At 40.8% G+C, this 27,092-nt stretch overlaps 1 protein-coding gene across 2 annotated transcripts in view; it reads right to left on the bottom strand.

The window, feature by feature from the left end:
• Positions 1–21,856, bottom strand: part of pkdcca (protein kinase domain containing, cytoplasmic a) — a 60,438-nt gene extending 38,582 nt beyond the window's left edge. For both annotated transcript variants that reach the window (XM_048536656.2, XM_048536657.2), the window contains exons 1-4: positions 20,975–21,856; positions 9,392–9,514; positions 6,525–6,796; positions 3,984–4,063 (exon numbers count right to left, since the gene is read on the bottom strand). In XM_048536656.2, the coding sequence (XP_048392613.2) occupies positions 3,984–4,063; positions 6,525–6,796; positions 9,392–9,514; positions 20,975–21,682 (1,183 nt within the window). In that variant the 5' untranslated portion in view covers positions 21,683–21,856. The remainder of the gene's footprint in view (positions 1–3,983; positions 4,064–6,524; positions 6,797–9,391; positions 9,515–20,974) is intronic.
• Positions 21,857–27,092: the final 5,236 nt, after the last annotated feature.

Raw genomic sequence — 27,092 nt, 5'->3', positions numbered from 1 at the left:
TCATTACTGCAGAAGCTGCGGAGGCCAAGTCATTCAGCATATTTAAGTCAGAGATAGAAAGGTTCTTGATTAGCAAGGCGATCAAAGGCTATGGGGAGAGGATAGGAGAATGCAGTTGAGAAACATAATCAGCCATGATTGAGCAGACTCGGTCGGGTGAACGGCCTAAATCTGCTCCAATGTCTAATGTTCCAATGTGATGAGAAGAACAGTCTCAAGTGCCACTGTATGTGCCAATGAAAGGAGTGGTTTAACAGTTCCTTTTTACTGTGGTGTCACAGACAAAAGGTCAGAATGTTTGTGACAAGACGCATTTATGGTTATGTAGGAAAGACTGAAACAAGTTTGCACCTGTTTTGCAGCCAGAAAGTGTTGTTTGAAATACCAACGCACTGATAAGTATTATAAAGGCTATATCTAATCCACAGGATCCAATTACTGAAAGGACCATTTCCAAAGAATTGGACTTCATACAGGTAGAAAGTTGCATATTTTGTTCCATAATCAGTGCGGATCCAAAACCACCATTGAGTGAGAATGAATCGTTCCAGCTACATTTTACTTTTAAACTTGTAATTAAAACAGGATATGAACATTATAGGCTGGTGAAGCCTGTAACTCATCCGTTATGTGTTAAAAGGCAGATTTAAATCGGTACTCAGGACAGGAATGTGGAGTTGAATTTTCCCATTTCCAGTTATGGGTGAGTGAGTTTTGTGGTGTCCAGTCTAACATCATCCAGGGACAATTTCCAATTTTCGTCTCAGGAATCACGCAACTGAGTTGTTGGGCAGATTTTTGCTGGAATCCATGTGGCAACCAAGGGGGAAGTGCTCCCCTCTGGCAAGTCCTTCCATCTTCCAGACCTCTGTTGACATAGTTAAAGGCCAGCTGCACACCACTAAAGACATTGCCAACAGGAAACAACTTCTGACACTGTAGTGTGCTCAATCCTCAAAATGTCTCACAAGAAAGTCAAGTCAGCTCACCACATGCAGGGCAGAGGCCCAGAGTTCTGGTGGATGTGACCATAGATAGGAGGACAGTCCTTTTCCCTGCTGGCCACCAAAGGTGACCAGCCAGCTCAAAAACAATTTGTTCCATGGCTCACTGCTATATTCTGAGTGAAAAGTGGCTACGGCAGTGCTGGAAGGAAATCAACGATATCCTGATCTTCTGCATCTAAATAATACTTGCAAATTCCTTTCAAGCATAAATGAAAACTTTTGGATTATTCCATGACCCAATCTACAAGTTCATTCTTTGAAAGGGATTGAATCTCCAATTCTATTTTACCTTTTGGTTTCAAACATAAGAGAAACTATATAACTCACTGGGATCAGCCCTTTGTATGTGTGCACTGTGAGGACAGTCTTACTTATACCAATTAAATGCAACACAAAATTTGGTGGAATTGTTAATGGAGAGGAGGATGTAAACATGGTTCAGGTCAACTCAGACAAGTTAACTGAATGGGCAAACGCATTGCAGAGGCAGTATTAATGGATAGATGAGAAGATATCCACTTTGATAAGTACGAAAAACAGAAATTATGCAATGGAGTTACTAGGTGCATTCTTGTTGGAATCTCACATGGCAAGACATCGGTTGAACGGCAATTAAACAGTGATAACTCCGGAAATGATGTACAAAGAGACCTCGGTGCCCTTGTAAAATGGTCACTGACAGCAGGTACACATTACAGCAAACAATTCGGAAGGTATTGCAAGAGGATTTGCATGTAGGAGAATGGAGATCTTACTGCAGCTGTGCACGGCCTCAGTGTGACCACACATGCAATATTATATATAAATCAAAAGAACTGTGGATACTGTAAATAAGGAACAAAAACAGAAGTTGCTGGGCAATCTCAATGGGTCTGCAGCATCTGTGAAGAAAAAAATCAGGGTTAATGTTTCGGGTCAGGTGACCCTTCCTCAGAACTGGTTCTCAGAACAATTCTGAGGGAGGGTCACCATACCCGAAATGTTAACTCTGATTCTTTTCTTCACAGATGGAATATTATGTGCTGTTTTAGTCTCCTAATCCAAGAAAATATAAACTTGCCATATAGGGAGTGAATCAAAGGTTCACCAGACATATTTTTGGGATAGCAGCATTGTTGTAAGAGAAGGGATTTGGTTGACTAGGCCTGTATTCAGTGGAATTTAGAAGAATGAGATGGGACCCCACTGAAACAGATCAAGTTCTTTCTGAAGAAGGGTCCAGACCCAAAAGAACAAAGTATGAAGCTGGATGAACACAGCAGGCCAAGCAGCATCTCAGGAGCACAAAAGCTGACGTTTTGGGCCTAGACCCTTCATCAGAGAGGGTACCACCTCCAGACCCGAAATGTCAGCTTTACTGCTCCTCTGATGTTGCTTGGCCTGCTGTATTCATCCAGCTCCACACCTTGTTATCTCAAGTTCTTATGGTGCTTTTTTTCTACAATAAATGATTTCCTCATTAACAAAGGCAGCTGATCCGTAGAAACATCACCACTGGAAGTTCTCCACCAACCAACACACCATCTTGACATGGTGCTACATCATCATTCCTTCATTGTCATTGAATCAAGATCCTGAAACTCCATTTCTAACAGCACCCTCAGTGTCCCTCACTCCAAGGACGGCAGTGGTTCAAGAAAATAACTCACCATCTCCTTCTCAAGAGCAATTAGGAAAGCGCAGTAAATGCTGGTCTGGCCAGTGATGTCCATGTTCCACGAATGAACAAAAACAAAATTAACAAATGGCTGTAGTGTCTCAAATTTAAAATATGTGGCATTGTGTTGAATTCTGGGTCTCCTCCAGCCTGTACAATTCCATCCCCTTCTCCAAGTTCTTTGCTTAAATCTCTACCTCAGCCCCTTGAGTCCTCCCTTTCTTTCACACCTGAATAACATAAGGATATACCATTCTGAGAGTGCAAGAAAAGGACGTTTTATTCAATAACTCTGGCTGCTGAACCTTTTGTATGTGACTCAACAATAGATGGTAGCTCACCCTGATTTCAATACCCACACAAACCCCACCATCCCACGCCTCCACCTCGAACTGCACCGGGTTGAGAAATGGATTTGTAATATCAAGCCATACTATGCAATGCGCTGGACCTCCTACCCACAGTACCAAACTAATATTCAAACTTATTAATGAACAATCCATGATACAACAACATAATGATGACGGTCAATTTAGACAAACTGACTGAATGGGCAGACAAATTATTTCATTTGGCGTAAATTGTAAAAAAGACCAAAACAAGTGTGACTATCAGAGCAGAAATCATTAACTGTACTGGTCTTAGCCAATAGTAACCTTTGATTTATGATAGTCTGATTATGTTCCTAGCAACCATGCCTGCAGTAGACTGGATCTCACACAATGTAACTGCACCTTTATCACCTTTGTCCCAGCATTAATCTCGCCTTCTTTAAAACTCTCCTTATAATGCATGTCTTTGCCCAAATATTTTCGTCATGTTTCATAATTTCTCCATTGGCTTATTGCTTAGTTTTCTCCTAGTCTTCTGTAAAACACAGTTTTTTTTCTGAACTGACAGCAGATAAATAAAGGTATGTTATCAGTGGCATTGCATGCTGTTGCTAAATTGCGCAAGCTAAATCAGGGGATCAAATTAGATAAAATACAAAGGAGCAGCTGGAAAGCAAACAAAACAACATTCATGGCTGGAAGTGCTTTGTTCTGTGCATAGAAGTATATTTAATAAATAAAGGGTTTATATGATCATAAAACGTATAAATCATAACGCTTTATTTATAAACTTGAATGCTTCATCAAGATTATAAAGCCAAATTGCTTTATTTTTATCTTTCCAGTTACTTATATCTTCTGTCCTGATCCATTGTAATTACAGAATTTTGCAACCACACTTATCCAAACCATTTCTAAACCTTTATTATGTAAACTGAAACCTTCAAACAGAATAAAGCCAGTGTAATGAATATTACTATTTCATACCTGTGGCATTCACTACAGTATCCAGCAGTGACCGCAGACTTGATGGGGCACTATGCGGCAAGAGGTAGGTAAAAAAAAACCTGCAATGTAAGTAGATATTGAGCTGTGTTAGAGTCCTCCTTAATGGAGAAGAGATTTAATCATTTTAGTCCTCTGCACACTTCTGATCTTGCCATTCCTGGAATCTCTAGTCTGAAGGCCAATCAGCCAATTTGCATCTAAACATCTGCCAATGACATGTGCTATGAATCAGCATTTGTTACCAATAATTCTTACATCCTCTTAACAGATTATCAATTTTAGTTTAAAAGCTAGGATTTATGCTCATTTGCAAATATGAGATTGGAGTCAATGGAAGTAAAATTGAATGTTTGCAGAAGTGCTCAATTGATGGAATTATGTTAGTGGAAAGGGAAATTGTGTAATGTGTAGAACAAATAACCGATCTACAGTGGCCCATTTAGTTCCTCTACAAAGTTAAGATTTACTTTTATTATTTTACAGATCAGTTCCATAAACCTTACTCAGAAATTACCTTGTTAATATATAAGAAATAAGTGGAGTTAAGAGCAAGCTTAGGTGAAACTACAAAAAGACAGTAACAAATTAGCAGTCTGTTATTACAAATTGCCCAATCTTATTTTTGTTTTCAGTTATTTTGTGTTTTCAGTTATTTTGTGTTTTATGAAATTGAAAAGCAAGTTACTATAGCTTAGAGTTTTATTTCAACATCCACAGTTTTTTTTTGTTTTGTTTTAGTATCATTTTCCTCATATGTTTCATAAGAGCATATAACAGGGTAAAAACACGAATGTAGATGTTTAGCCTGCCAACCTGGTGCAAACTGGCTTTGTGATTCAGCTACTGCAATAAAAATAATTCAGTTTCAATTTCCATTAAAATCAATGGAAACAAAATAAAATCAAATCAAAAGCAGGCTGTCAAACCACACAGTCAATTTTAAGGGCAGCCCACCATAGCTTCCTTTTGGGCCTAGAAAACACTTTGTTCCACTTGGCCCAAATTATAAGTTTCCTAAGCTAATTTCTGAGTCATCACCTGGTTAGACAGCTAAACTGCTTGCTCACTTTCAATCTAAAAGTGGTATCTGCTAAAGGCATTATTCCAATTTCCAATTATCCTCTTGTTTTTCTTGTGAAATGGGCAGATGGTTGGGAAGTGAACATTGGACCCATGATGATATGATACATTTTGTAGAAAGAATAACCAAATTGTCGACACCACAGTAACAATCATTAGCCTTTAAATTGGGCTTCAGAACATTCAATTTGCTTTGGACTAAGTATATACTATACCACCATGCAAGGATTTTCATAGAAGAATTGCAAAAGAAAATGACAGTTCCTTCATGATCTCAGGGAATTCCAGATTACTAGTACAATCAACCTTGTAAATAATTTAGAATTGCTTTAACATAGGTAACACAGCAACAGATTTGGAGAAAATAAGTTCCAACAAACAGTGATGAATTAAACTCATAATCTGCCTTAGGTGTAGGTTAAGGGAAAGGTGTTGAACAGGATGCTGTGAGAACACTTCTGTTCTTCCTTGAATCACATAGTTACATCAATCTTCAGTTTCAACATGTCGGCAACTCCACCATTGAAACACCCTCACTTCAATAAAGTGTCAATTTAAGATTATGTGCTCAAGTCTATGACACTGTTTCCTGTTAATGAAAGAGACTAGGGACAACAGCAAATCACTTATAGCCATTTATTACAGTTTGATTGTATCTTCAGTTCAGTACTAGGTAAATTAGCATTGAATTTATTTTTAATCCCCGCAAAATATTCAAGAATTATGCTCCAGGTAATATGGCTTTTGATCAGTATTATTTTCAACTCCAGACACAATTCCCCCTTCAAAATCACCTTTTGACATTTCCACAGCAGTTATGTGGTAATTCAAGAAGTCAGAATATTTAGCAGCAATTGCTATAGTAGTTTCTAGTTATTGAACGTGCATGCCTACGTTTTACGTACCACGTGAATTCAACAATATTGTGCATGGTACTAATCAACGTATTGACCCGACAACATCTTGTCAGGTCAGGTTTCTGTCCTGAAATATCTGTAACATTCTCACAGCAATGCTCGTGTTAGTGGCTAAGTGATGCTTTGTGTAGCTTGTATGTTTCTGAAAGGTGCTGAGTAGGGCAAACTGTACCTATCTGCAAAGATTAGCATGACTTGGTGATTTAACACTTTTTTTTGATTTTGTCAAGATTATGACTGAACTGTATAAAAACATTGGGATCATTGCAAACTCTCTCACTATTTATTGCTTTTCTTCTCTTGTCATAATAAACACTAAGCCCATATCAGACTGCATTACGTTTGGACATATTATCCCTTCTGAGATCCAGAGAACGAAGTCAATTACACATGTTCTTCACAAAGTGGAATGTAGTTGCAAAGCAATTTTGCATTGTGATGAAACTGACAGGCAGTTTCAGACAATAGCAGTGGTTGCAATCTGAGCTCTGCTGACACGTTCAGCAGTGAAAGAAGCAATTACCTATATGCGTTGTAGAGATTCCGTTTCTCGTTCATGCTTTGACATCTGCCCTCCAAGGAACATATTAAAGTGAAATTTCGGGCTGGGAATTCCATAAAACAGTCACTATTGCTTAAGCAGGGTGTTTCACTGATACTGGCATCATCCAAATCCGTCACTTTTAGTTCACCATCAACAATGACAAATTGTCGAGGGCGAAAGTCCAACAAAGTCACTGAGCCAAGAGGTGAATGGGCCAAATAGTGTAGTAAGCGTATCAAACTCAAACATATCTGCAATGAAAATAGCATACTTCATTCAATTAGTTTCAGTTTTAAAAAGATCAAAAAAGACAGAGCTCTGTAAAACATACTCTCACTTGCTCTCCCTTTAACAATTATGTATAAGGAGAAAGTTCAATGGAAATGAGTTACATATAAAGACTAGCTGGTCAACATGACTGATTTTACTTAGACTTTACATGCCTTCACATGCCTAGATGCTCAGTTTTGGTTTCTCTCTGTTGCTACAAACAATTTTTCTTGCTGCAATCCCGTTCCTTCAATGTCACTGCACAATGGATACAGAGTCCAGAAAATGGCATTTTCGCGGAACCAGTCTGCATCCCACCCAAGTAGCCACTATTTGAATACAAACATCAACAGGTTATTCTGCTACATACAGCTGAGTCGACTTCTGTCCTCACTTGCAACATATTTAGCTACATTAGGGTGTGATTAAAGTGATGTTCTGGCTAAGACTGGTTACTTTAGCACAGGCTGAAAATTAGACTTGACACATATTGCTCAGTTAAGAGGACAACCTCAAGGTGTGTTTTTATATCACTTTTCTACATCATTTCTCACCTTTAAATATGAAGCATAGTATAGCAGCACAACAGAGGAAGGTTCACTATATTTACATTGCACAAAAGAACAGACACATTTAATGAATCTAAGAAGTGGTGTAATTTCATGTGTCTGAGCCCTTTGATTTGTTCATTGCAATTCAAGTTAATTTATAAGTTTTGGGGAAAAAATAATACGCTGTGGAAGAAGTAACAAGAAAACAAACCACTGTAGAGTTTTACATTTACCTACTTCACATAAGAAACATGGAAAATCCACAGAGTCCTAGGAAGTGACAGCTCTTCAAAGTTGTTAGTAATACTAATAAATGAATGGAGAATTCAGGGTAGTCTGTACTCAATAACATCAAAGCACTGGCTCACTGAACCAGACAACTAACATTTGCTTTTGGAAATCTAGTTTCATAGAAAGGACCTTTCTTGGGATGCCAAAGAAAAAGAAAACCCTCTATCTCTCCCCAGCTGAGGCTTCTTGAACCAGTGAATAGTTCGATCCATAAGAGATCTGAAGAGTACCACTGACAGTATCAATGGCAATGTCTGTTCACTGGATAGGCTTGCCATCCTGACTGAAAATACAGGAGGCTTATCGTGGGGAGAACGTTAAAAGGAAATTAAAGAATAGTTTTTTTAAAAAATAAGAAAACAAATGAAACTTATCTTTGTGTGTTTTTCTCTTGCCCTGAAAATTGCAAGAACTCGGTTGAGAAAGAATCATATTAGGGTCATAGAGTGAAGAATTAAATTTAATAGGCATTATTCATGGAAAATACAAAGCACATCTCTCTTGCCAAGCAGCTTGCTGTGTTTGAGACTTGTCTCTTTCAGGGTGATTTTATATAACATTCGAGGACTTGAGCTACCAAGGAAGTTCAATCGCACGATGGCACGAAGAGAGGTAGGAAAGTAAGTTGCGACAAGGACATTAGAAGGCCACAAAGGGATAAGTAAACGGCAAAGTTCTGGCACATGGAGTACAATATCAGGAAATGCTAAATTGTCCATTTTGACAGTAAGAATGGGAATGAAGCATATTAACAAAATGGTGAGAAATTGCAGAGGGGAACCTGAGTATCCTAATATTATGCAGATATAAGTAATTATTTAAGTTATTAGAATGTTATCATTTTGTGGAGAACTGAATATAAATTTAGCAAGATTACGCTTCAGTTATATAGGAAATTGTTGAAATATTTAAAGTACTCTGTGCAGTGTTGCCTCCTTATTTATGGAAGGATGTAAATACACTGACATCAATGGGAGAAAGATTTGGACCGGTAAGATTGTATCCACTGGAATTCAGAGGTACCTTAATTGAAGTATGCAAAATGTTGAGAGATCTTGATGAGATGGATGTGGAAAAAAAGCTTCTCGTGTGGAAGAGTCTAGAACAAGGCATCACTAGTTAAAAAGGGGTCTTCCATTTAAGTTAGATTTTTATATTCCTCACAGGGCATCGTGAACTGGGAACTCTTTTCTTCAAAGGACAGTGGAAGCAGAATCTTCAAATATTTCTAAGGAACAGGGGGTGAAATATTATCGGGCTGGGTAGGAATGTAGAGTAATCAGAACAGACGTGACCCTATTAAATGACAGAGCAAGCTCAAAGGGCCAAGTGGCCATTTTCTGCAGCCAATTTGTACATTCTTTTGTTTGAACATATATTCTGATGCTTCATGAGGAACATGGGAAACGTACAGAAAGGCATTATTTTATTTTTAAATGTTGAAGCAACTGGAATGTTAAGTCCCAGATCCTAAACAAAACGCAGGAGAAATTACCTCATTACGCTCAGCCAGATGAAGATAGTTAGGTTTAGCTAACACATTCCTGACTAATTAGAAAGATTTAAAAAGGCTACCATGTTTATCAAGCAACCATTAATCCCAGGGAACAAAAACTGTTCTTGAAATTAAATTCTTTTGCAGCCGAGGTATTTTCTTTCCATGTTTCCCAGCATTTTTTCCTTCCACCCCCAACCAGCTTCCCACTCAAAGCTCCAGAGACTCTCATTACTTACTCGGAACCTTTCCTCCCATGAAGTTTGTAGAAGCTGAATCATCTCCAATGGAGACCCAAGCTCTGTGATAGTGGTCAATGTGTCTGCAATGTCATTGCTGTCCTGGTAACAGTAACCATATAGCTGTAGAAAAGAATTAAGTACAAAGGAAGAAAGAAAACATAAGAATAGCAGCATGTTTAATCGGAAAAAAATGAATGTATACAGGAGAACAGTCTACATCTAATATTACTGCAAAGTAACTAATGAGTTAGCAAAACATTATAAGCATGATACCTGGGATCTTTTATATTGTATTTGACCAAATTTACAGCACGAAACAGACCATTTTGTCCACGTGCCATTGTTTATGCTCCATGAGCCAGTTCTCTCCTTCCTTTATCTAATCTCTGCTATTATCTCCCTCAACTATTAAAAGCAATGCTATTTGCTTCAACCAAGCTTTATGGGAGTGAATTCCACATTGTAACCACTAGCTGGGGAGACAGAAACCTGTCTGTCAACATGTTTCTATTATGAAATGTTGATAAATGTGAACATTTTTCACTCCAGTAAAAATAAATCTAAATGAACCCAAACATTTTCATTAAATCAAAGCAGTAGGACTGCATTTCTTGGAATTACAGCGTCTTTGTATAGTCTTATGACAAAGATGATTTTCACAAATGGCATGCCTGGTTACTTTTGCAGTAAAACGTTTAATGGTAGAAAAATAATCAGGTCAAAGGATTTTTCACTTCCAAAACACAAGGGGTGAACTTGACTGTTAACACTAGCAGAAAAGGGGCAGTGGCTGTCAGTGTAAAAGAAAATCAGATAAGTTATAAAATAGATGGCAACAGTTAAACCTGACCTCATATAATTGTGATTTTGGTCTTTATTGTTTCATGAATTTAGTTGCTCCATTGAAGAATTAGGAATATAAACAATCTCAAACAAATTATTTTGAGGGATGGTCACTTTTAATTTTGTCAAATTGAGGGATGACAGTATTTTCCCCCACTGTTTACGCCCATTACAAGACTTAAGAATGAAGGCAGTTATTACAGAAGTTACATATTGATTAAAACTTCCTTTTCTCAACCCCAACATGTGCCTTAATCCCAATCTCAGAACTGCTGGCTTCATCAGTGTGACATTTCAATTATCAACACCAGTTTTCTTGCAGGATCTTGAGATACTAAATTGACAGCCTGATGGTTAGATAAATTATGGGTAATTTGTGCTTTGCACTCACAGCAAGTTCACCACCCAACCCCCTATCATTACCATTTCCGAAAGTTTATCCTTGTACAAAGTGGAGTGCAATCTGGGACTATTATACTAGATTTGTACACAATTTATCTCCGTGCTTCTAAATGCTCAGATTTACAGTAAATTTTACACAAGACCTTTGATGGCTTGTGGAAAGATCCATTTTAATCAAATGTTTCAAGTTTGCTTCAAAAATAGTGCATCAGCATCAATATACAAACTTGTCAGAACCAAATACAAGTGAACAGTTTAAAAAGATACAGTGAGAACAGGAGGGATTCTTGAACTGCCTATATTGCATACATAAAGTAAGATTTCAATCTAATAACATTGCCTCAAATTATTAAATAAAAATTCAATTTGAGGAAATTACTTTACCCAACATTTCAAAATCACTTATTTATCAACAACAGTTTAACTTACCCCCAACTTTAGACATGCTTGTGACCTTCTGTACAACACTGTGTCGTATAACCATTACTATTGAAAGAGAAAGTGACACTTTCTATACAAATTATTTTCAGTCTGACTACTGGGATTACAAATTGGAAATTGCTTGCTGCTTTTAGCTAATCATTTTAAAACCAATTTATTTTCTTTAATTAGTTCAGTATTTTTGTGATTTTCAAAGATAACAATGAAAATTACATTTTTCAGACAGTACTTTTAAAAAAGATAAATCTGTACCTTTCTGTTCATTTCCGAAAACAGTCCATTGATTTGAATATTTGACCTATTAAATCAAAACTTTGAAATTTGCAAATTGCATTTTGCTAACTACAAAATATCTTTAATGCAATTTTTCTTTATAACTCGAGGCTAAATTGTTTACCAAAGGTTTAAATAATGAAAACCCAAATCTTGTAAGTTTTTATATATGTGACAAACTCAATGCAATCTGTCACAGCCCGGTCTCTTAAAAGTCGTTAATTCTTCTAAATAATAGTGACACAACTGCCCCTTCCCCAGAGGGAAAAAAAGAGAAAGGTTAGCCTGACGCACAAAGCTTGACAAGCTCATTGGGAAGGAACACAAAGAGAGGACCTTATTAAGCTGTCATCAGTAAGTTAACAGCAAGTATGCGCCATCGCTTCATGAATGAATATGCAAGAAAAATGGGCTTGTTTTGTTGTGTGAAGTGAATAACAAACCGAATCACTGGGGAGAGAACTTCTGAACAATTCAAAGCTGTCTTGTGCCAGTCTCTATCAAGGTTTTAATGCAAGAGTGAGCGTTCCGCATAATTGCTCTCGGTAGAGTCACCTTCCTGAATGTTCGTGAACAGGAACATTTTATCCTGAAAAATGTACACTGGATAAAAATGGGGTTTGGTAATAATGGACAAGGCAGCTTTAAAAATACTTTAGCCTATAAATAACAAAGCTAGTGGTTATAATTTTATGCTGTTACTGTTAATTTTATTTATCTTATGATACATATTGGTCCATAGGAGGTACAGAGGAGAGCAACAAGAACAAACTTTAAATCTTTTATACTGAGGAGGGAATCTAGCTTTTAAAAGTTATAATGGAATAGGATATGAGTAGATCAAGGTAAAATGGTCAAAATAGATTGGGATAGAACTAAGGAGCCTGCCTAGAAAATATGAAGACAAGATGTCAGATTAGATGGCTGAAAAGGGACTGATCCTATGTAGCAGGTTCTTCATGGAGGTGGTAGGAATGAAAATGCTACGGTCCATGAAAATTTCTTGTTGGTGAAGAACGTTGGAACAATCGTTGCTAATTTGGATAAGATTAATCCACAGATTTTCTGAGATTGGTCACAGGATGTGTGCTTCAAAGAACAAAGAACAAAGAAACCTACAGCACAGGAACAGGCCCTTCAGCCCTCCAAGCCTGCACCGATCAAGATCCTCTGTCTAACCTGTCATCTATTTTCTAAGGGTCTGTGTCCATTTGCTCCCTGCCCATCCATGTACCTGTCCAAATATATCTTAAAAGACGCTAACGTGTCTGCGTCTACCATCTCCGCTGGCAACACATTCCAGGCACCCACCACCCTGCGTAAAGAGCTTTCCACTCATATCTCCATTAAACTTTCCTCCTCTCACCTTGAACTCATGACCCCTAGTAATTGAGGCCCCCACTCTGGGAAAAAGCTTTTTGCTATCCACCCTGTCTATACCCCTCATGATTTTGTAGACCTCAATCAGGTCCCCCCTCAATCTCCATCTTTCTAATGAAAATAATCCTAATCTACTCAACCTCTCTTCATAGTTAGCACCCTCCATACCAGGCAACATCCTGGTGAACCTCCTCTGCATCCTCTCCAAAGCATCCACATCCTTTTGGTAATGTGGCGACCAGAACTGTACACAGTACTCCAAATGTGGCTGAACCAAAGTCCTATACAACTGCAACATGACCTGCCAACTCTTGTACTCAATACCCCGCCCAATGAAGGAAAGCATGCCATATGCCTTCTTGACCACCCTATTGACCTGCGTTGTCACCATCAGGGAACAATGGATCTGAACACCCAGATCTCTCTGTTCATCAATTTTCCCCTCAGACTTTTCCATTTAGTTCGCCCTTGAATTTGATCTTCCAAATTGCATCACCTCGCATTTGCCCGGATTGAACTCCATCTGCCATTTATCTGCCCAACTCTTTCTTTCCCCATGTCAATAATACTTACAGAAGGCATTATGTGAAGATGCACCAATGAGGGAAGAAATGAGAATTGATTGTCCTGGTAATCTTTCATTTCCCCTTCAGAAGTGAACAATCCAGCATAATATAAAGCAGAACTAGTGTAAGTTCACTCCATGAGTTATGTGATCTCTGCCAGTGAGATCTCACCAATGGCCCTTACATCACTTGGTTGGATAGACAGAAAGCCAACCAGGATTTCTTCTCTTAGTTTCTAGTCAGAGTATTTTACAAAAGCAAGTGTCAAGGCATCAAGCCTGATCATGATGCTTTCTGTTGTCAAGTAGCCTGCTGACACTCTGTGTCTAGGCTTACACTTGCAGAGTCATCATGAGGGTGTGTTGCAGGGGAATCAACAATATTTCCTAAACTAAACATGTGTCTGAACCTTTAACAGGGGAGACAAGAAATTGGGCAAACAGATACAGAGATTGAAAAGCAGGTTGTTATTGTGGAGGTAGTACATAGCATCAGATGAGATCTAAGAACAGTAGTGCCTTCCATTGACACTGTTAGTGCACTGCAAATGGTTGACATCTTTGAAGATCTGTTAGGACCAGCAAACATCTGAATTGCAATCATTCCTAATTAGCCTGAGCCTCCTCAGATATTGCACTTTAACAAGACTCACGTATGTCAACCACCTTGAATATCAACAGCCATGAATCATATTCCCTGGCTTCAGCATATCATTTTCAAGATGTGGACACCACAAGGAACACTGACTCTCCTTGTCCTTTGTGCTTGGCCTCAAATATTGAGGGTGAGCCTCGTGAACTACTACGATCTATTCTTTACAGCAGTTAGGTACTACAGAATAGTTTCATAAGTCACTTCAAAGGGAAATTAGTTTGTGTATGACTGGACCTATTCAGGTTGGACCAAGTGAAGGCAACAAGTATCTTTCCATAAAGAATTTTGTTGGACCAGTTGGGTTTTTAAACGATAAACTATTTCATGATCACCGATACCGAGAACAGATATTTTAACCTAATTCCAGATATTTGTAATTGAAATCAAATTCTTAAACTACTTCGGTGAAATCCAAAATCTTCTGTGCTTCTGATCAATGGCAGTGATACATACCTCCATTAACTATTACATACTCTGGAGCAATTCGTCTTTCATACAATTCCCCCATATGATTGGTCAAATTATTAACCCCAAGCCTGACTTTGAACAAAATGCTCACCCTCTGAATTGATTCTATAGGGTGCAGAGTAAGTTCCACTCTGATGTTCACTATTCTCCAGGTCCTTTAGAAACAAAGGCATGACTTAATTGTCATTTTCTTTCACACTCATTTTGCATCTAAAATGTAAAACATTGTTTCGATGCTTTCTCCTGTCATCGTCCAGCATTTTGTGCATTTTCCCTAAAAATAAATTCAAGGTAGCACTGAATGCACAACAACCTTTTCCGTGTTGTTTGTAATTTTAAATAAATTGGAAGAGATCCTAGGGGGGAAAAAATTCCAGTTCATTGCAGGATTCAGGAGACCAAGTTTCAGGTTCATCGGCTCTACTAAATAATCCTGGTGGGCCCAACGCTTTTTGTCTTTCTGTGGTGTCGGAGCAAGCACACTACCTTAACAACATAAATGCTGACACCAGGTTTGCTCTGGAGTGTTGCGGAATCTAACAGCACCCGTCTAAATTTGGGCTAGTAAAGATGAGACGAGGTAGCCTCGCCGGAGTGGATCCCGCATCGTATAATTTAATTGGACGCAGTAATTGGAGGGGCTGGCATTGCTGACATGCGCAACCACTTAGCATCGCTGCATGCTGCCAGATGAATTTAAGTTTCAGCAATATCTGTTTTATCCATTCAGGAGCATGTTGAATTTCTAGCTCTCATTTCGATTTCCACCTACCTTCCCCTCTCACTCATACGGAAAACAAAACATCGCGAACAAAAATTCTCTGAGCCAGCCAGCATCTTCACTATCTTTATGTGACCTCGTGAGTTTATCCTCTTCCGGCACCAAACCCACAAAATCTAACCACATGCGATTAATCAATTTTGTTTTCAATGTTTGAGAGGGAAATCGTTAGTTATTGATTGGTTGACTGGATTCAGCTTATCTAAGGTGGCCACTGAGTGCGTCCTTCGGAGTTGAATTGCCTCACCTATTTCCATATCACTGTCTCTCTCTCTCTCTCTCTCTCACACACACACACACACCCCTGTCGTTCCATTATAGGCGCGCCCTGCGCTTTCCCCTTTCCTATCAGAATGAATGAGCCTGCACCAAAACAGAATTAGAATTAAGCTCACGTAAGCTTGTAATACATGTCACGGGCAGCAAATGTAGTTCGTCTGGGTCTCTGGGTTATCACAAGTTAATGATTAGCCATTAGATCAGCGGAAGAGAGTGGAACTGTGTACAACGCCTTCATTCTGCGGGGATTTTCAAGCGACCTGTTATGCTCCTGTCACATGGCCTGGGCGGGAGGGCTACTGTACGGCATTGTATTTCAGGGTCGCAGACAGATATTCTTCGGGAATTGAATACCGTCGTTCAGCATTGCAGAAAGCATTATAACTTTTCCAAACGTTAGAAAGGGACTGACGGTGACGGTGGGGAAATGACCGAAGCTTGACACTCGTCACGCCGCCGATGGATTAAAAAAGCAACGCCTTTAGGGCCGAATGGCCTCAACATGAAGCATCCTGCTCATCCCCACCAAGGGTGGAAGAGGGTTAAGTTTCACAAACCAGCCACAATCCCTCCTCCCAAAACTGTGCGGGGACAGTGATCACCTTCAGTAGTTGGTGAGCCGTATAATCAATAGCAGGATCAAAATGGAAAACAGTACGGTTAAGGAGCATTGTTATCGCAAAGAGCGAGTCCCATTCTCTTTCTTTGTATTTCTGCTTCTAACATTGTTTTCATGTTATAACGTCACAACACATTTCCAAAAAGAGTCCGTTAAAAATGAGATTTGTGCCTTAATCAAAACAATATCGATTCCAAATACAGAGGGAAACTTGTATGGTGCTCGAGATGTGTCGTCTCTCTCCCCTCATCCTATAAGTCTGAAGGTATTTCTGCTAACGATCAGCTATTTGTACAGACCGTGCTGATTCAGTATCTGAGATAACAAGGTATGGAGCTGGATGAACACAGCAGGCCAAGCAGGGTCTTCGCCCGAAACGTCAGCCTTCCTGCTCCCAAGATGCTGCTTGGCCTGCTGTATTCATCCAGCTCCACACTTTGTTATCTCGGATTCTCCAGCATCTGCAGTTCCTACTGTCTCTGATTCAGTATCTGACCGGCTTGCTTCATCTGTACCGCAGCTTGCAGCAGGAATAACACAGGATGGGATCTGATTGCATTAATAACATCTTTCACTAAAATACCACTTTCCACACAGTAACGTCGGCGAACTCAGGGAGCCGGGCGTCAACCACGAATTGGTTTGTCGATTCAGCTCATCCATCCATTGCAGACTGCCAGCTCTGAGAGGTAAATTCTGGTCAATAAATACAGGAATGAACACGCTTCGGATGTCAGGAGCGGATTAACATCTGCTTTAATTGGATAGGGGGTAGGTTAGACACAAAAAAATCTCGATTTCTTGAAAACCAAAAGTGCAGGCACATATATCGAACACGCAGAAACGTAATGAATTTTTTTTTACTTTTCTGCATTCTTGAAATATTACTCCACGATGCCCTACTTAACAGTAAGATGTAATAATAGGTTACTGCACTTCTTCACATTCCTTCAAATGCCTCAGATTAGGTCACTAACGGGGAAATTACGCATTCTTCGGTGTGTGGGAGTCTAGACACTGAGAATTTTGGAGTTCCAGGATTGGTGCATTTTCTAAAAAAAATGTTGTAATGAAGGAGTTAATTTACCGGGTAAAAACAAGCCAAGACAAGGTGCAAAAGTTGGAATGACGGGAGGTTAATGATTACGAGAGATAAAAGCTGCGAGGCCAGGGGACATTCTCTTTTTAAGTGCTACAGCCGGTGTAATTTGTACTGGTTAAAGGTCTAACCATAAATCAGTGAGCCACATCGAGCGCGCTCTGTCCAGTTTCAACCCGAACCTTTTTTTTAATTCAGCCCACCTCGCGGGAAACTGACATTTCCCTCCTATGAGTAAGTCTGATTTCTGGACAGCTTTCTTCCCAAATGGCCACCTGGGTCATAGTGTGAGAGAACATGAAGCAGCTTCACCAAACGGCAGCAGTTCATGCACATTCCTGACCGCTGCTTTCCAAGGAAATCTCCTTAGTTTACTGAACGGGCGTGAGAACAAATCAACGATTTAGGAACGGACCGTCATCCTCCCTCCCAAATAAATAAGTTTGCGGTTTATTTGCAATAACAGTCGTTTAATATCGTCACCATCCACTATATCAAAACTTCAGGCGCTGACTGTTTTAAAGGATCCCTCCAGTGTCTTCTGGGAGACCATCAGGCACATGAACGTACCACTGGGCAGCGAACCAGATGCAGTTCAATCTTCACGACCCACCTAATGTACTTCAATAAAGACAAACACTTTGAAAAAAAAGTCAAGGCAAAGTACAAATTGGAACTAATTTACGGTATCATGTCTGAGGTTTCTGATCTGTCGGTTTAGTTTTGTGTTGGCCTTTTTCGCCAGGGGAAATTTAACAAAATGCAATCGGCTCGATTTTGTTTTGTTTTATTGTATTCATTCACGGGTGTCACTGATTCGGCCACCATTGAAGGACGTTAAGAGTCAACCACACTGCGGCAGGTCCAGACTCACGTGTAGGCCCGAATGAAAGCAGGACAGTACATTTCCCTCCCCAAAGGGCATCAGTGAACCAGATGGATTTCTTTTTATGACAACACAATCGCCATGAGACAAGTTCTTTTATTCCATTATTATAACGAGTTCAAATTTCATCAACTGTACTAATGGGATTCGAGCTCATTTTCCCAAAACATTAATCTCAAAGTCTAGATTACTAGTCCAGTGACTTTACCACAACAATCCAGACAGAATAAAACATGGGCTGCGTTACTAGTGTACAAACAGCACAACAAGCCTGAGAGTGGTGGATGGGTCGCAACAGCACTGTGATACTATGTTCTGAAGACGGGTCACCCAGGACTTAACTCTGCTTTCTCCCCACCTGCTGCTGAGGTTTCCCGGCAATTTCTGTACAATTCAGTCTTCGCCTAATAAACAAGGGTAGTTCGTAGGCTACTAAGGCTGGTTTATTTTTAACAGCAACGAGGAGCTGTCACCTAGTGCTAAAACAAAATGGAACTTGCTGGATAAATTCAGCAGGTCCGACAGCATCTGTGGAGAGAAAGCAGAGTTAAACGTATCGCCTCTAGTGACGCTGCTTCAGAATATGATTTAGTAATATTGTGGGGCGCGCCTTTTCACTATTCTCAGGCTTGCACCAGTAATGCAGTCTATCCGTTTCTACCTAGCTTTAGGAATGGTTTTTCGCAGGTTTTGCCTCCACTCTGAGACCTATCTGATAATCGGACGTAATTTCACCCGAAATAAAATACAAATATTGGCTCACTGAGGGTCGTTTTTTTCCTTGAAAGCCCACTTTCAATTCAACTGACTGACAACCCTCACAGCCCTGCGGCTGCTGGATAGCCTTCACATGGGCACATTTGGTGCTGTTCTTAATCTGGGAGTGGCGGGCAGAACTGGAGAGTCGGGCGAGTGCAACGTTTTACTGGGTGTTAGAATTCGGCCTGATTTGCATTTTAAATATAATCTCGCCAATCCCTCGAACAGCGGGGATGGAAACTGGATTTGTTATAGCCCTAGAGGACATTTTGCTGGTATATTTTAAATTACAACATCTATCCATACAAACACACAAATAATGGATTATTGCCCTGAGCAATTGCAATTGTAAAAGCAGCTTTGCCCAGAAAAGCCCGCTTTCCTCTCGAGATTAAACCTTCTTGCTGATGATGGGACACATTTCTATTTGAAGTCGGCTTCAGCACTGGGTGGATTGTACAAGGCTTAAGGGATAGATCTGCTCTGAACAATACAGAACTTCCCCATTCTCTTGCACATTACACTTTAAACTGGGCATCCCGTGAAATCCCTCTCCGTAATAAAGAACGGAAAGACGGTTACTATAGAAACTGGATCAACAGCACTTGACACTTCTTATTAGTGGGAATACAAATACATCTGCCTCAACCCCCAACCCCACATATACACACACAAAAAAGTTCTTGAGTATATGTGTACGAATATTCTGTCCTCCTTTTTGTCATCCGATTGCATGTACGGTCCTCCTTCTATGTACGAACGTCTGGAGAAACCCACCCCATTCAAGTAACGTGGGAAGAAAATGGTACAGATCAACCCCGTGCTGCTGACTGAAAGCATGCGGGAAACGACGGATTGAATTAAAAGGGCTGAATGGACGCAAGTTTGTTTTACAAATGTGTGAAAGTGAATTTAGCCCCGAGAGACGGGGGAGGGAGATCCTATATGCTGGTCAGGGGCATTGGATATACAACAGGTAATCTGACAAATTCATTAAAAATTGAACGGATATATTTGCGTAATGTCTGTGTGCTTCTAAAAACTGTCATGGGCTACGTGGTGTTGAGTGAAGTGCTTGGCTTTATAAACAGACCGATGTTCTAAATGCAGCGTGATTTTTATTTTAAAGTACTGCCGAGACAGCCAGCGTCAATTGCATTGCAGCCCGCTGCGGGTAATGCCGCAGCAAATGATTTACTGATTTCCACTGGCAGAGAAATAACCTCTGCAGCTCAGCTGATGCGCCGTTTCAACCAGCGGTGATTGAAACAAAATCGACCCCAATCCAGGCAGCGACCGTCTGAGCCACACTGCGGCCGCTTTAAACTCAGCCGGTTCAAAGAAGAGGGTTCCGCACACAGCGCTGGCAATGCAGCCCACATTATCAGCCAAAGTGCGCTTCAACGCGGAGTCAATCTCCGGTGCTGGGCAGGAACCCTAAAAGCAAAAGGAGGCAAGCAGACTGCAACTGGAAGGAAAACATTCAGCCCATCTCCCCGGGTAGTTCATCCGTAAGAGGCTGCCGCCCTTACCTCTTCCTTCTTCTCCATTCCAAACCCACCCCCTCAGTCTCAGCCATTACAAAACTCCAGAAGGAATTATTTCCTAAAGGTCAGGTTATAATACAATATAAATTCCGGACAGCAGAAAGAAATGCAACCACGTCATAGCTCAATTTAATTATAAAAACTTAAATTTACATGCAAAGAATGAAATTTCAGCGCAAAATTAAAAAGTGAATTCCTGTTGAGAATCCATGTTAATCCTGCCACCTAATTCCACAGTCACATTACCATCTGAAATGATGCCGAATGATCGGTCTTAATATTGAATCAGCTCAAATACCGTGAAAAAGCCAACCCAGTGACACACGGACATGAGATAAATATATTTAATGAACTGAAATGTTTGTGCTTTCACATCAGTCGTGAATGACTGAAGAGAATGTCAGGTTAACAACGTTGTCATGAAGTCCTCTGCATATTTTCCAACACAGATCCGACAGATGGATGGCTTTTCAAAAATGACTCACTGAGCAAAGAAATCAATCCCCAAATAAACCGAATCTTTTCAGTCCTCCCAGTAAGAAATGGCTCCAACAGGTTACTGATGGACAGTGCTGCCACTTACCTTTAGAATGTTTGAGTGCTGGAGCCGTTGTAATAGTGTCATCTCTTTGACAAGTTTGTACGATGCTAGTCTGTAGCAATCTTCCAGTGCCCCGTACTGCTTGACACAGTTTTCCATGTCATGTCCTCCAAAGTCCACCGACTTTAAGGCCACCGCCAGCGTTTCATTCAGAACTGCTTTGTACACCGCCTTTGTGTAGCCAGAGCCTAAATAATGGACACTGCTCGCGTTATTAATATCCCGACAGCCCAGGGGAAGCGAATGGAACCGAATCGGACTGCTCGAGGCGAAGGCACTTTCCCCGGGCGCAGTCAGTAGCCGGTTCTTCTGGAAACCGGTGTGGCTCTGTGGTTGCGGCTGATGCTGGGGTTGCAGTTGGTCGGGGGAACTGTTCTGTGCTAGGTCCATCAGGCGCCTCTCTAGCGGTCTAGCGAGCCTCCCTGCAGCCGCTGTGGAGCCAGGCTGCTGCCGATAGCGGACAACCTCCTGGTACCTTTCTTTCAGTTGCTTCAACAGGTCTTGGTCGGTCCCCCGATTGAAATACGTGGATGGGACGATGCTGAGGTGATCTTGCCCTGGTCCCTCAAAACGCTGCTGCTGCTGATGATGGTGATGGTCAAATCCAGGGATAAATAACAAATTCAATAAAGTGCCCAGGAAGAATGAACAGCAAAACCCAGCGGCGATGGCAATCTTTCTGCGTTTCATTTCGTTGCTGAATCTGAGAAAGAACTTTGTGCGAAGCCCTTATGCAAAGCGGCTGTTTGAAACTGGAGTTTTCACATTGTACAGTAAAATTTCTACCCTGCAGGCAAGATAACACTTGAGGGATTTTTTTTCCCTTTCCTGATCTATTCTTCACATTGGCTGCTCCCCCTTCGGTTCCCCCCATTCCACCCGCCCCCCCACCCACCAAACCTTGATAAGCAAAGCTGCATGACGCGTGCTGATTGACAGGCTTAGAAGAGCCAGGCGGTGTGGCCCCAGCATGGCATCTTGGGGGTTGTAGTCCTTTCACTCAGTCAAGTGAAGGCCCAGGCTGCTCGGGACTGCAGATCCCGAAGTACATAGCGACGCCATGCTCCTGCTCGTGGCCCAGGGGACGCGTGCGATTGGTACGCCCGCCAACAACGCCGATCTCAACCATTCAAAGCGCATACGCCGCCCATGTCCCACGTTTATGGGCTATCCCCCATGTCAATCATTTAGCGGTGACCAGGCGGTGCCTCCTCGCCCCGCCCCGTCTGCTTGCACACGTGACAACACGAACACAGACCCCGCCTCACGCCGCTGGGAATATGAATGGGCGTTGTGATTGGCAATGACACGGTTATCCATCAAGCGCACATTACCTCGCTATTAGCGACTAATTAACAAATGCAATCATGTTTCAAATTCTGGAGGAGCCGGAAAGAGGCAAAACATAACAAATGTTTTGATTAGTGCGATAATTGATGACTGGTAATAAACGAAGGGCGCACAAACCTGGACATCATAAGGCAGCTTTTCATCCAGGTTATTCATTAGTGTTGTCAGCAAATGTTACAGTTTACTTGCTGAAACGTCTGTTTAAAGTCAATGGGTCATGCGGGATAACTTACCACATGCAAACCCTATCCAGTCGGCAACATTTGTAGCCCACCGTGCGATCTGCAAGGTTTGGCTTGTGCAACCATCGCTGAATCCTGTTCGAGTTTTTTTTCTCTCCGAAGGAGCGTCGATGCTATTATTGGAAGCTCGAAGTAATAGCGTTTTAGGAAAAGGGAAAGCAAGAATCGCCGTGCATTGAGAATCAAACCAGCAAAGATGCAAAAGGAGTGTGTGATGCTTTTTTTCATGCTATTTTATAATGCGCACTTCCTCAAATCTGAGACATTAGAAATGAAGAGCGCCAAATAAATTAAAACCAAGATAATAAAATGTGAGGCTGGATGAACACAGCAGGCCAAGCAGCATCTCAGGAGCACAAAAGCTGACGTTTCGGGCCTAGACCCTTCATCAGAGAGGAATTAAAACCAACTTATTTTGTTATGAAGCTGGTTTTAAATAGGGCGTTTTTAAACCCTCCACGGCTATTCGCAATGTTGCGTTGTGCAGTCCTTCCTGCATCTCCCAGTTTAACAAGTGGATAGTATATAACATTTATAGAGAAACCTAACAGGACTTTTTTCTGCAAAATACGTGAGGTGAAGTAAACGCGAGAAGTGTTAAACTAAGCAGGTTTGTGGAGAAAGAAACAGAAATTTTCGAGTCCAGTATGATCCTTCTTCGGAAGAGTGTTTTGATTATCTGAAGTGGGCGATTATAGATTGTTAAAGGAGGCGGTTAAAGGAAGACTTCACCGTCACCAAACAGCAGAATTCCAATGAACACCCGTTGCATCCTACATATGAATTTGCCATTTTTTTTCGGAAAAAAACTAACATTGCCTCGTGGAAAAGGGGCGTGTGAAATAAGTTGAATGAACGCTGATACATCTTGTAAAGGAGGCTGAAGAACACTGGTGAAGCGTCCACATTTCAAACACCCAGACTGTTTCTTTTTCTGCCAGTTTCTGGTGTTTGCTGCCTCTGTTTTAGTTTGCGTGTTCACTAGGCTTCAACCCTTGCATGATTCCAAATCTTTTTGCTTGAATCATATCGGCTACAAAAGTCCCAAATCATTGTACAATATATTTCTCGCAGTTCCTTTGTGAGTCTGAAACTTGAGGCCTTCCTGTTAATTTATATGGAATTTTTATTCATTCATAAATTGCTTTAAGGCGATTTCTATTTTAAACAAAAGAAGTCTTGCCTTCTTTTTAAGTTTGCGGTTTACTGAGGATAGGTCGACTTTGATGGTACATTTTGCTTTGCTGTGGTTGGTGTGGTACTGTCGGAACAAGAAACACATTGTGGTGACCGAAAGTGCAGAAATGATCTTTGGCAATTAAGAAATACGCCATCTACTGTTTCACGTTGTGACCTGAGATACTGACAAGAGCACTGAAAGTAATAAATCCAGCTCGTTTCAGAGCGAAACTATTCCCACTGCTCAATTACCCACAGCAGACAACTGTCGTGTAGACAAATTGCGCCAATGTTCTCTACAATATAACCGAGTCAGCCTCCACTGGTCACGTTTGCAATAAAACACAGCGGTGTGGTACCAGCGAACCACACCATTCTCACCCTTGCACTAAATCCAATTCATATACACCATCTCGTGGACTGTAGCCCAGACCGACAAGGAAAGTGTTCATTTTAATACATGCCCCTGAAGCGCCCCCGTTCAACTTGGACAAATACAAAAAGACACACCCGTTCCCAGCAACTGTTTTAGAAATAAAGGTTCAAGAATCGTGATTTAAATTCCTTTATAACGAGTAAACAAAAACCGAATATGAACATGGCAGTTGGAAAATTTAATTTCTGTGGGTGAGGAGGAGGCAGAGGGTATGATCTCAGTGAACCACATGACCGGGGATATATTAAAGCCGGTGTGCTTTGAAGTGTCAGAATATAACATGGTTAGCCTTAATCTTGTTGCTTTGCAATCAGTCGCTGTGGATATTGTTTCCAGGGATTTTGCTGAGGCGGGAAAGCCATTCTCCAACTCAACTTCCCTTTCGTTTGTTTATATCTTTCTCGCTGAAATGTTTCCTCCACCTCAGGACTAATTGCAAAGATTTATTTTTCACATGATTCATTTCGGAGGTGACGCTCTGGCCTGCCTGAGCGGACTGCCTGTGTTATTCCAACACCAGCACAAACCCTCCCTTCTAACATTCCAGGAATTTGCCGAGACGCAGCCCTCTCTGAAACACACACACATCTAAGGACCCGAATGTGACGAATTTCAAACATGAATTAACGTGATTCGTAATCTGGGTTCTGCATATAGACAGTGGAACCGGTGCGAAGCAACCGTATCCCGGTGGGTAGCTCGAGAACGGAGAGTTATTGGACGAATGGGGCGTGACAGCAGTTTACGAATGAACCAAATTTAGCATTGGATTGGGTTTCAGTCTTTAATCTGCCGGGTATTAATAGACCAACGTAGATGGGTCGTACATGTGACTATAAACACATTTCACTCCTAATGCCAGAGATCTTCAAGTGGGAGACTCGGCTCTCCCGTTTCTTAAAAGCAACTGGACTTGCTAAATGTCACCAAACGCAGTTTATCATTAAAGGCGATAGCGTGAAATTGTTAGATTGTACATTCTCAGCAACTTTACAGAGTGATAGCTTGATTGTAAACGTCGACGCTTAAAGAGCAAGTTCCTCGTTACAATTACAATAAGAAAGGTCAATTTACTGACTCGTGTTACCAGAGAGCAAGTTTCAAACTAAGAATACTTCAATGTTATGACTATTAAATTTGATTCCGAGAACTTTTATGTTAAATATTCATTATCCATTACACATTACAAAAAAAATACACTTTCAAGCGCCTGTAGGAAAGCGGTTGAGGTCAGGCGATGCAGATGCTTTACCTTGTGAAGAACAATTTCTGGTTTGGAATTTCAGGTACGGTTGAATGCTGATCATTTGAAGGTCTCCACGCTAGGACTAGAGCTAAATTCTAAAACGATACCGCTGCTTCCCTTCCCGAAACAGGGAAATAGTTCTAACCACCAAGTGAGAAAATGAGGGGCATCATTCCAAATAAACAAAATTTACACTGCCATCACACGTTAAAATAGCCACATGTCCCCATCCAATTAATATTAGGACATTAAGAATCCCCAAATGAAGATTGTTTTAATGTTCTGACAAGCGTACAGCGCTTTATTCAGTGAAAGAGAAAAAGGATGTGAAATAATGTGCAAATTGTTCCACTTCTCACCCGAAACCTTATTTTTGTCAACTTTAATACGTACACATTAATTAATTGTCGTTAACATAACGCGTTAACATAACTTGGACAAACACAAAAAGACACACCCGTTCTTTTTAGGCTTCGGTGAGAAAAACGATTCTGAATAATTGCATGAAATAATTAGTTTTTTTTCAATGATTAAAGACGATTATATTAGAGCCAAAAAGCGGCAGTATCGAGGTCCGAGGGCTGAAGACCCAGCTATTACATTGACTGCCTTTACGTTTCCATCGAAATATTCGAAATATTGGTTCAGATATATTCGGTTACGCCGTCCACACCAATCTGATGAGGGAGCAGTGATTGAAAATTGTTATTGTGAGAGATACAAGCGAAAAGCTAATGTACTGCAGGATAAAACTGCGGTTAAAATTCCTGACATTGCGACGTCCGTTTTGCAAAATATCACAGAGATTTTAGGAAGCGATTTCATGTTACAGTCTGGGAGGAGAAAATGAGGTAAGATGAAGCGGAGTTCCTTTAACACCACATCTCCCAATTGTCATGTTGAACCTTCGAAGCATGTTGTAAAAACACAGTTTGAGGGACACGATTGTTTTAATCTTTGTTTGAACACAAATTTGTTGACTCGTTCAGTAAAACAGAATTTTGTAGCCAGTGCAGTATTTGTCAAATAAACACAATGATCACATCACATCATTTAATTTCCAAGGTAGTGACTTGAAGTGTGGTCCTTTTTCATGCCCTGATTAAAATTGTGTCTGCCCCGCCTTTATCTGATATTTATTATTTCAAGTCGAAATGAAAGAGCAATTGCACGGCATTATATAAACGGGAAGGGCACCAGACCTTGATGCAGTATCGAGAAACGGCCAACAAATTTGTTTGGCTAGTTATCTCGTATAATTGGGAAATAAAGTATCCTCCCCACCTATACTCTCCTCTCCACCTATCTTGTTTTCTCTCCATCTTCGGTCCGCCTCCCCCTCTCTCCCTATTTATTCCAGAACCCTCTCCTCATCCCCCTCTCTGATGAAGGGTCTAGGCCCGAAACGTCAGCTTTTGTGCTCCTGAGATGCTGCTGGGCCTGCTGTGTTCATCCAGCTTCACACTTTGTTATCTTGGATTCTCCAGCATCTGCAGTTCCCATTATCACTATTCTCATAATACTCATGTTTTTCATCGCTTTTCAGTTTTTCCATCCGCAGCCTTGTGGATTGTGTTTGAAGCCATCAACTGTGCGTGTGCAATTTTTTCCTGTGCTCCAGCCCTAATCCCATTAGCACTCTGTAGC

Source organism: Stegostoma tigrinum, chromosome 9, assembly GCF_030684315.1.
Source record: "Stegostoma tigrinum isolate sSteTig4 chromosome 9, sSteTig4.hap1, whole genome shotgun sequence".
Taxonomy (NCBI): Eukaryota; Metazoa; Chordata; class Chondrichthyes; order Orectolobiformes; family Stegostomatidae; genus Stegostoma; species Stegostoma tigrinum.
This window is presented reverse-complemented; position numbering and strand designations above follow the sequence as displayed.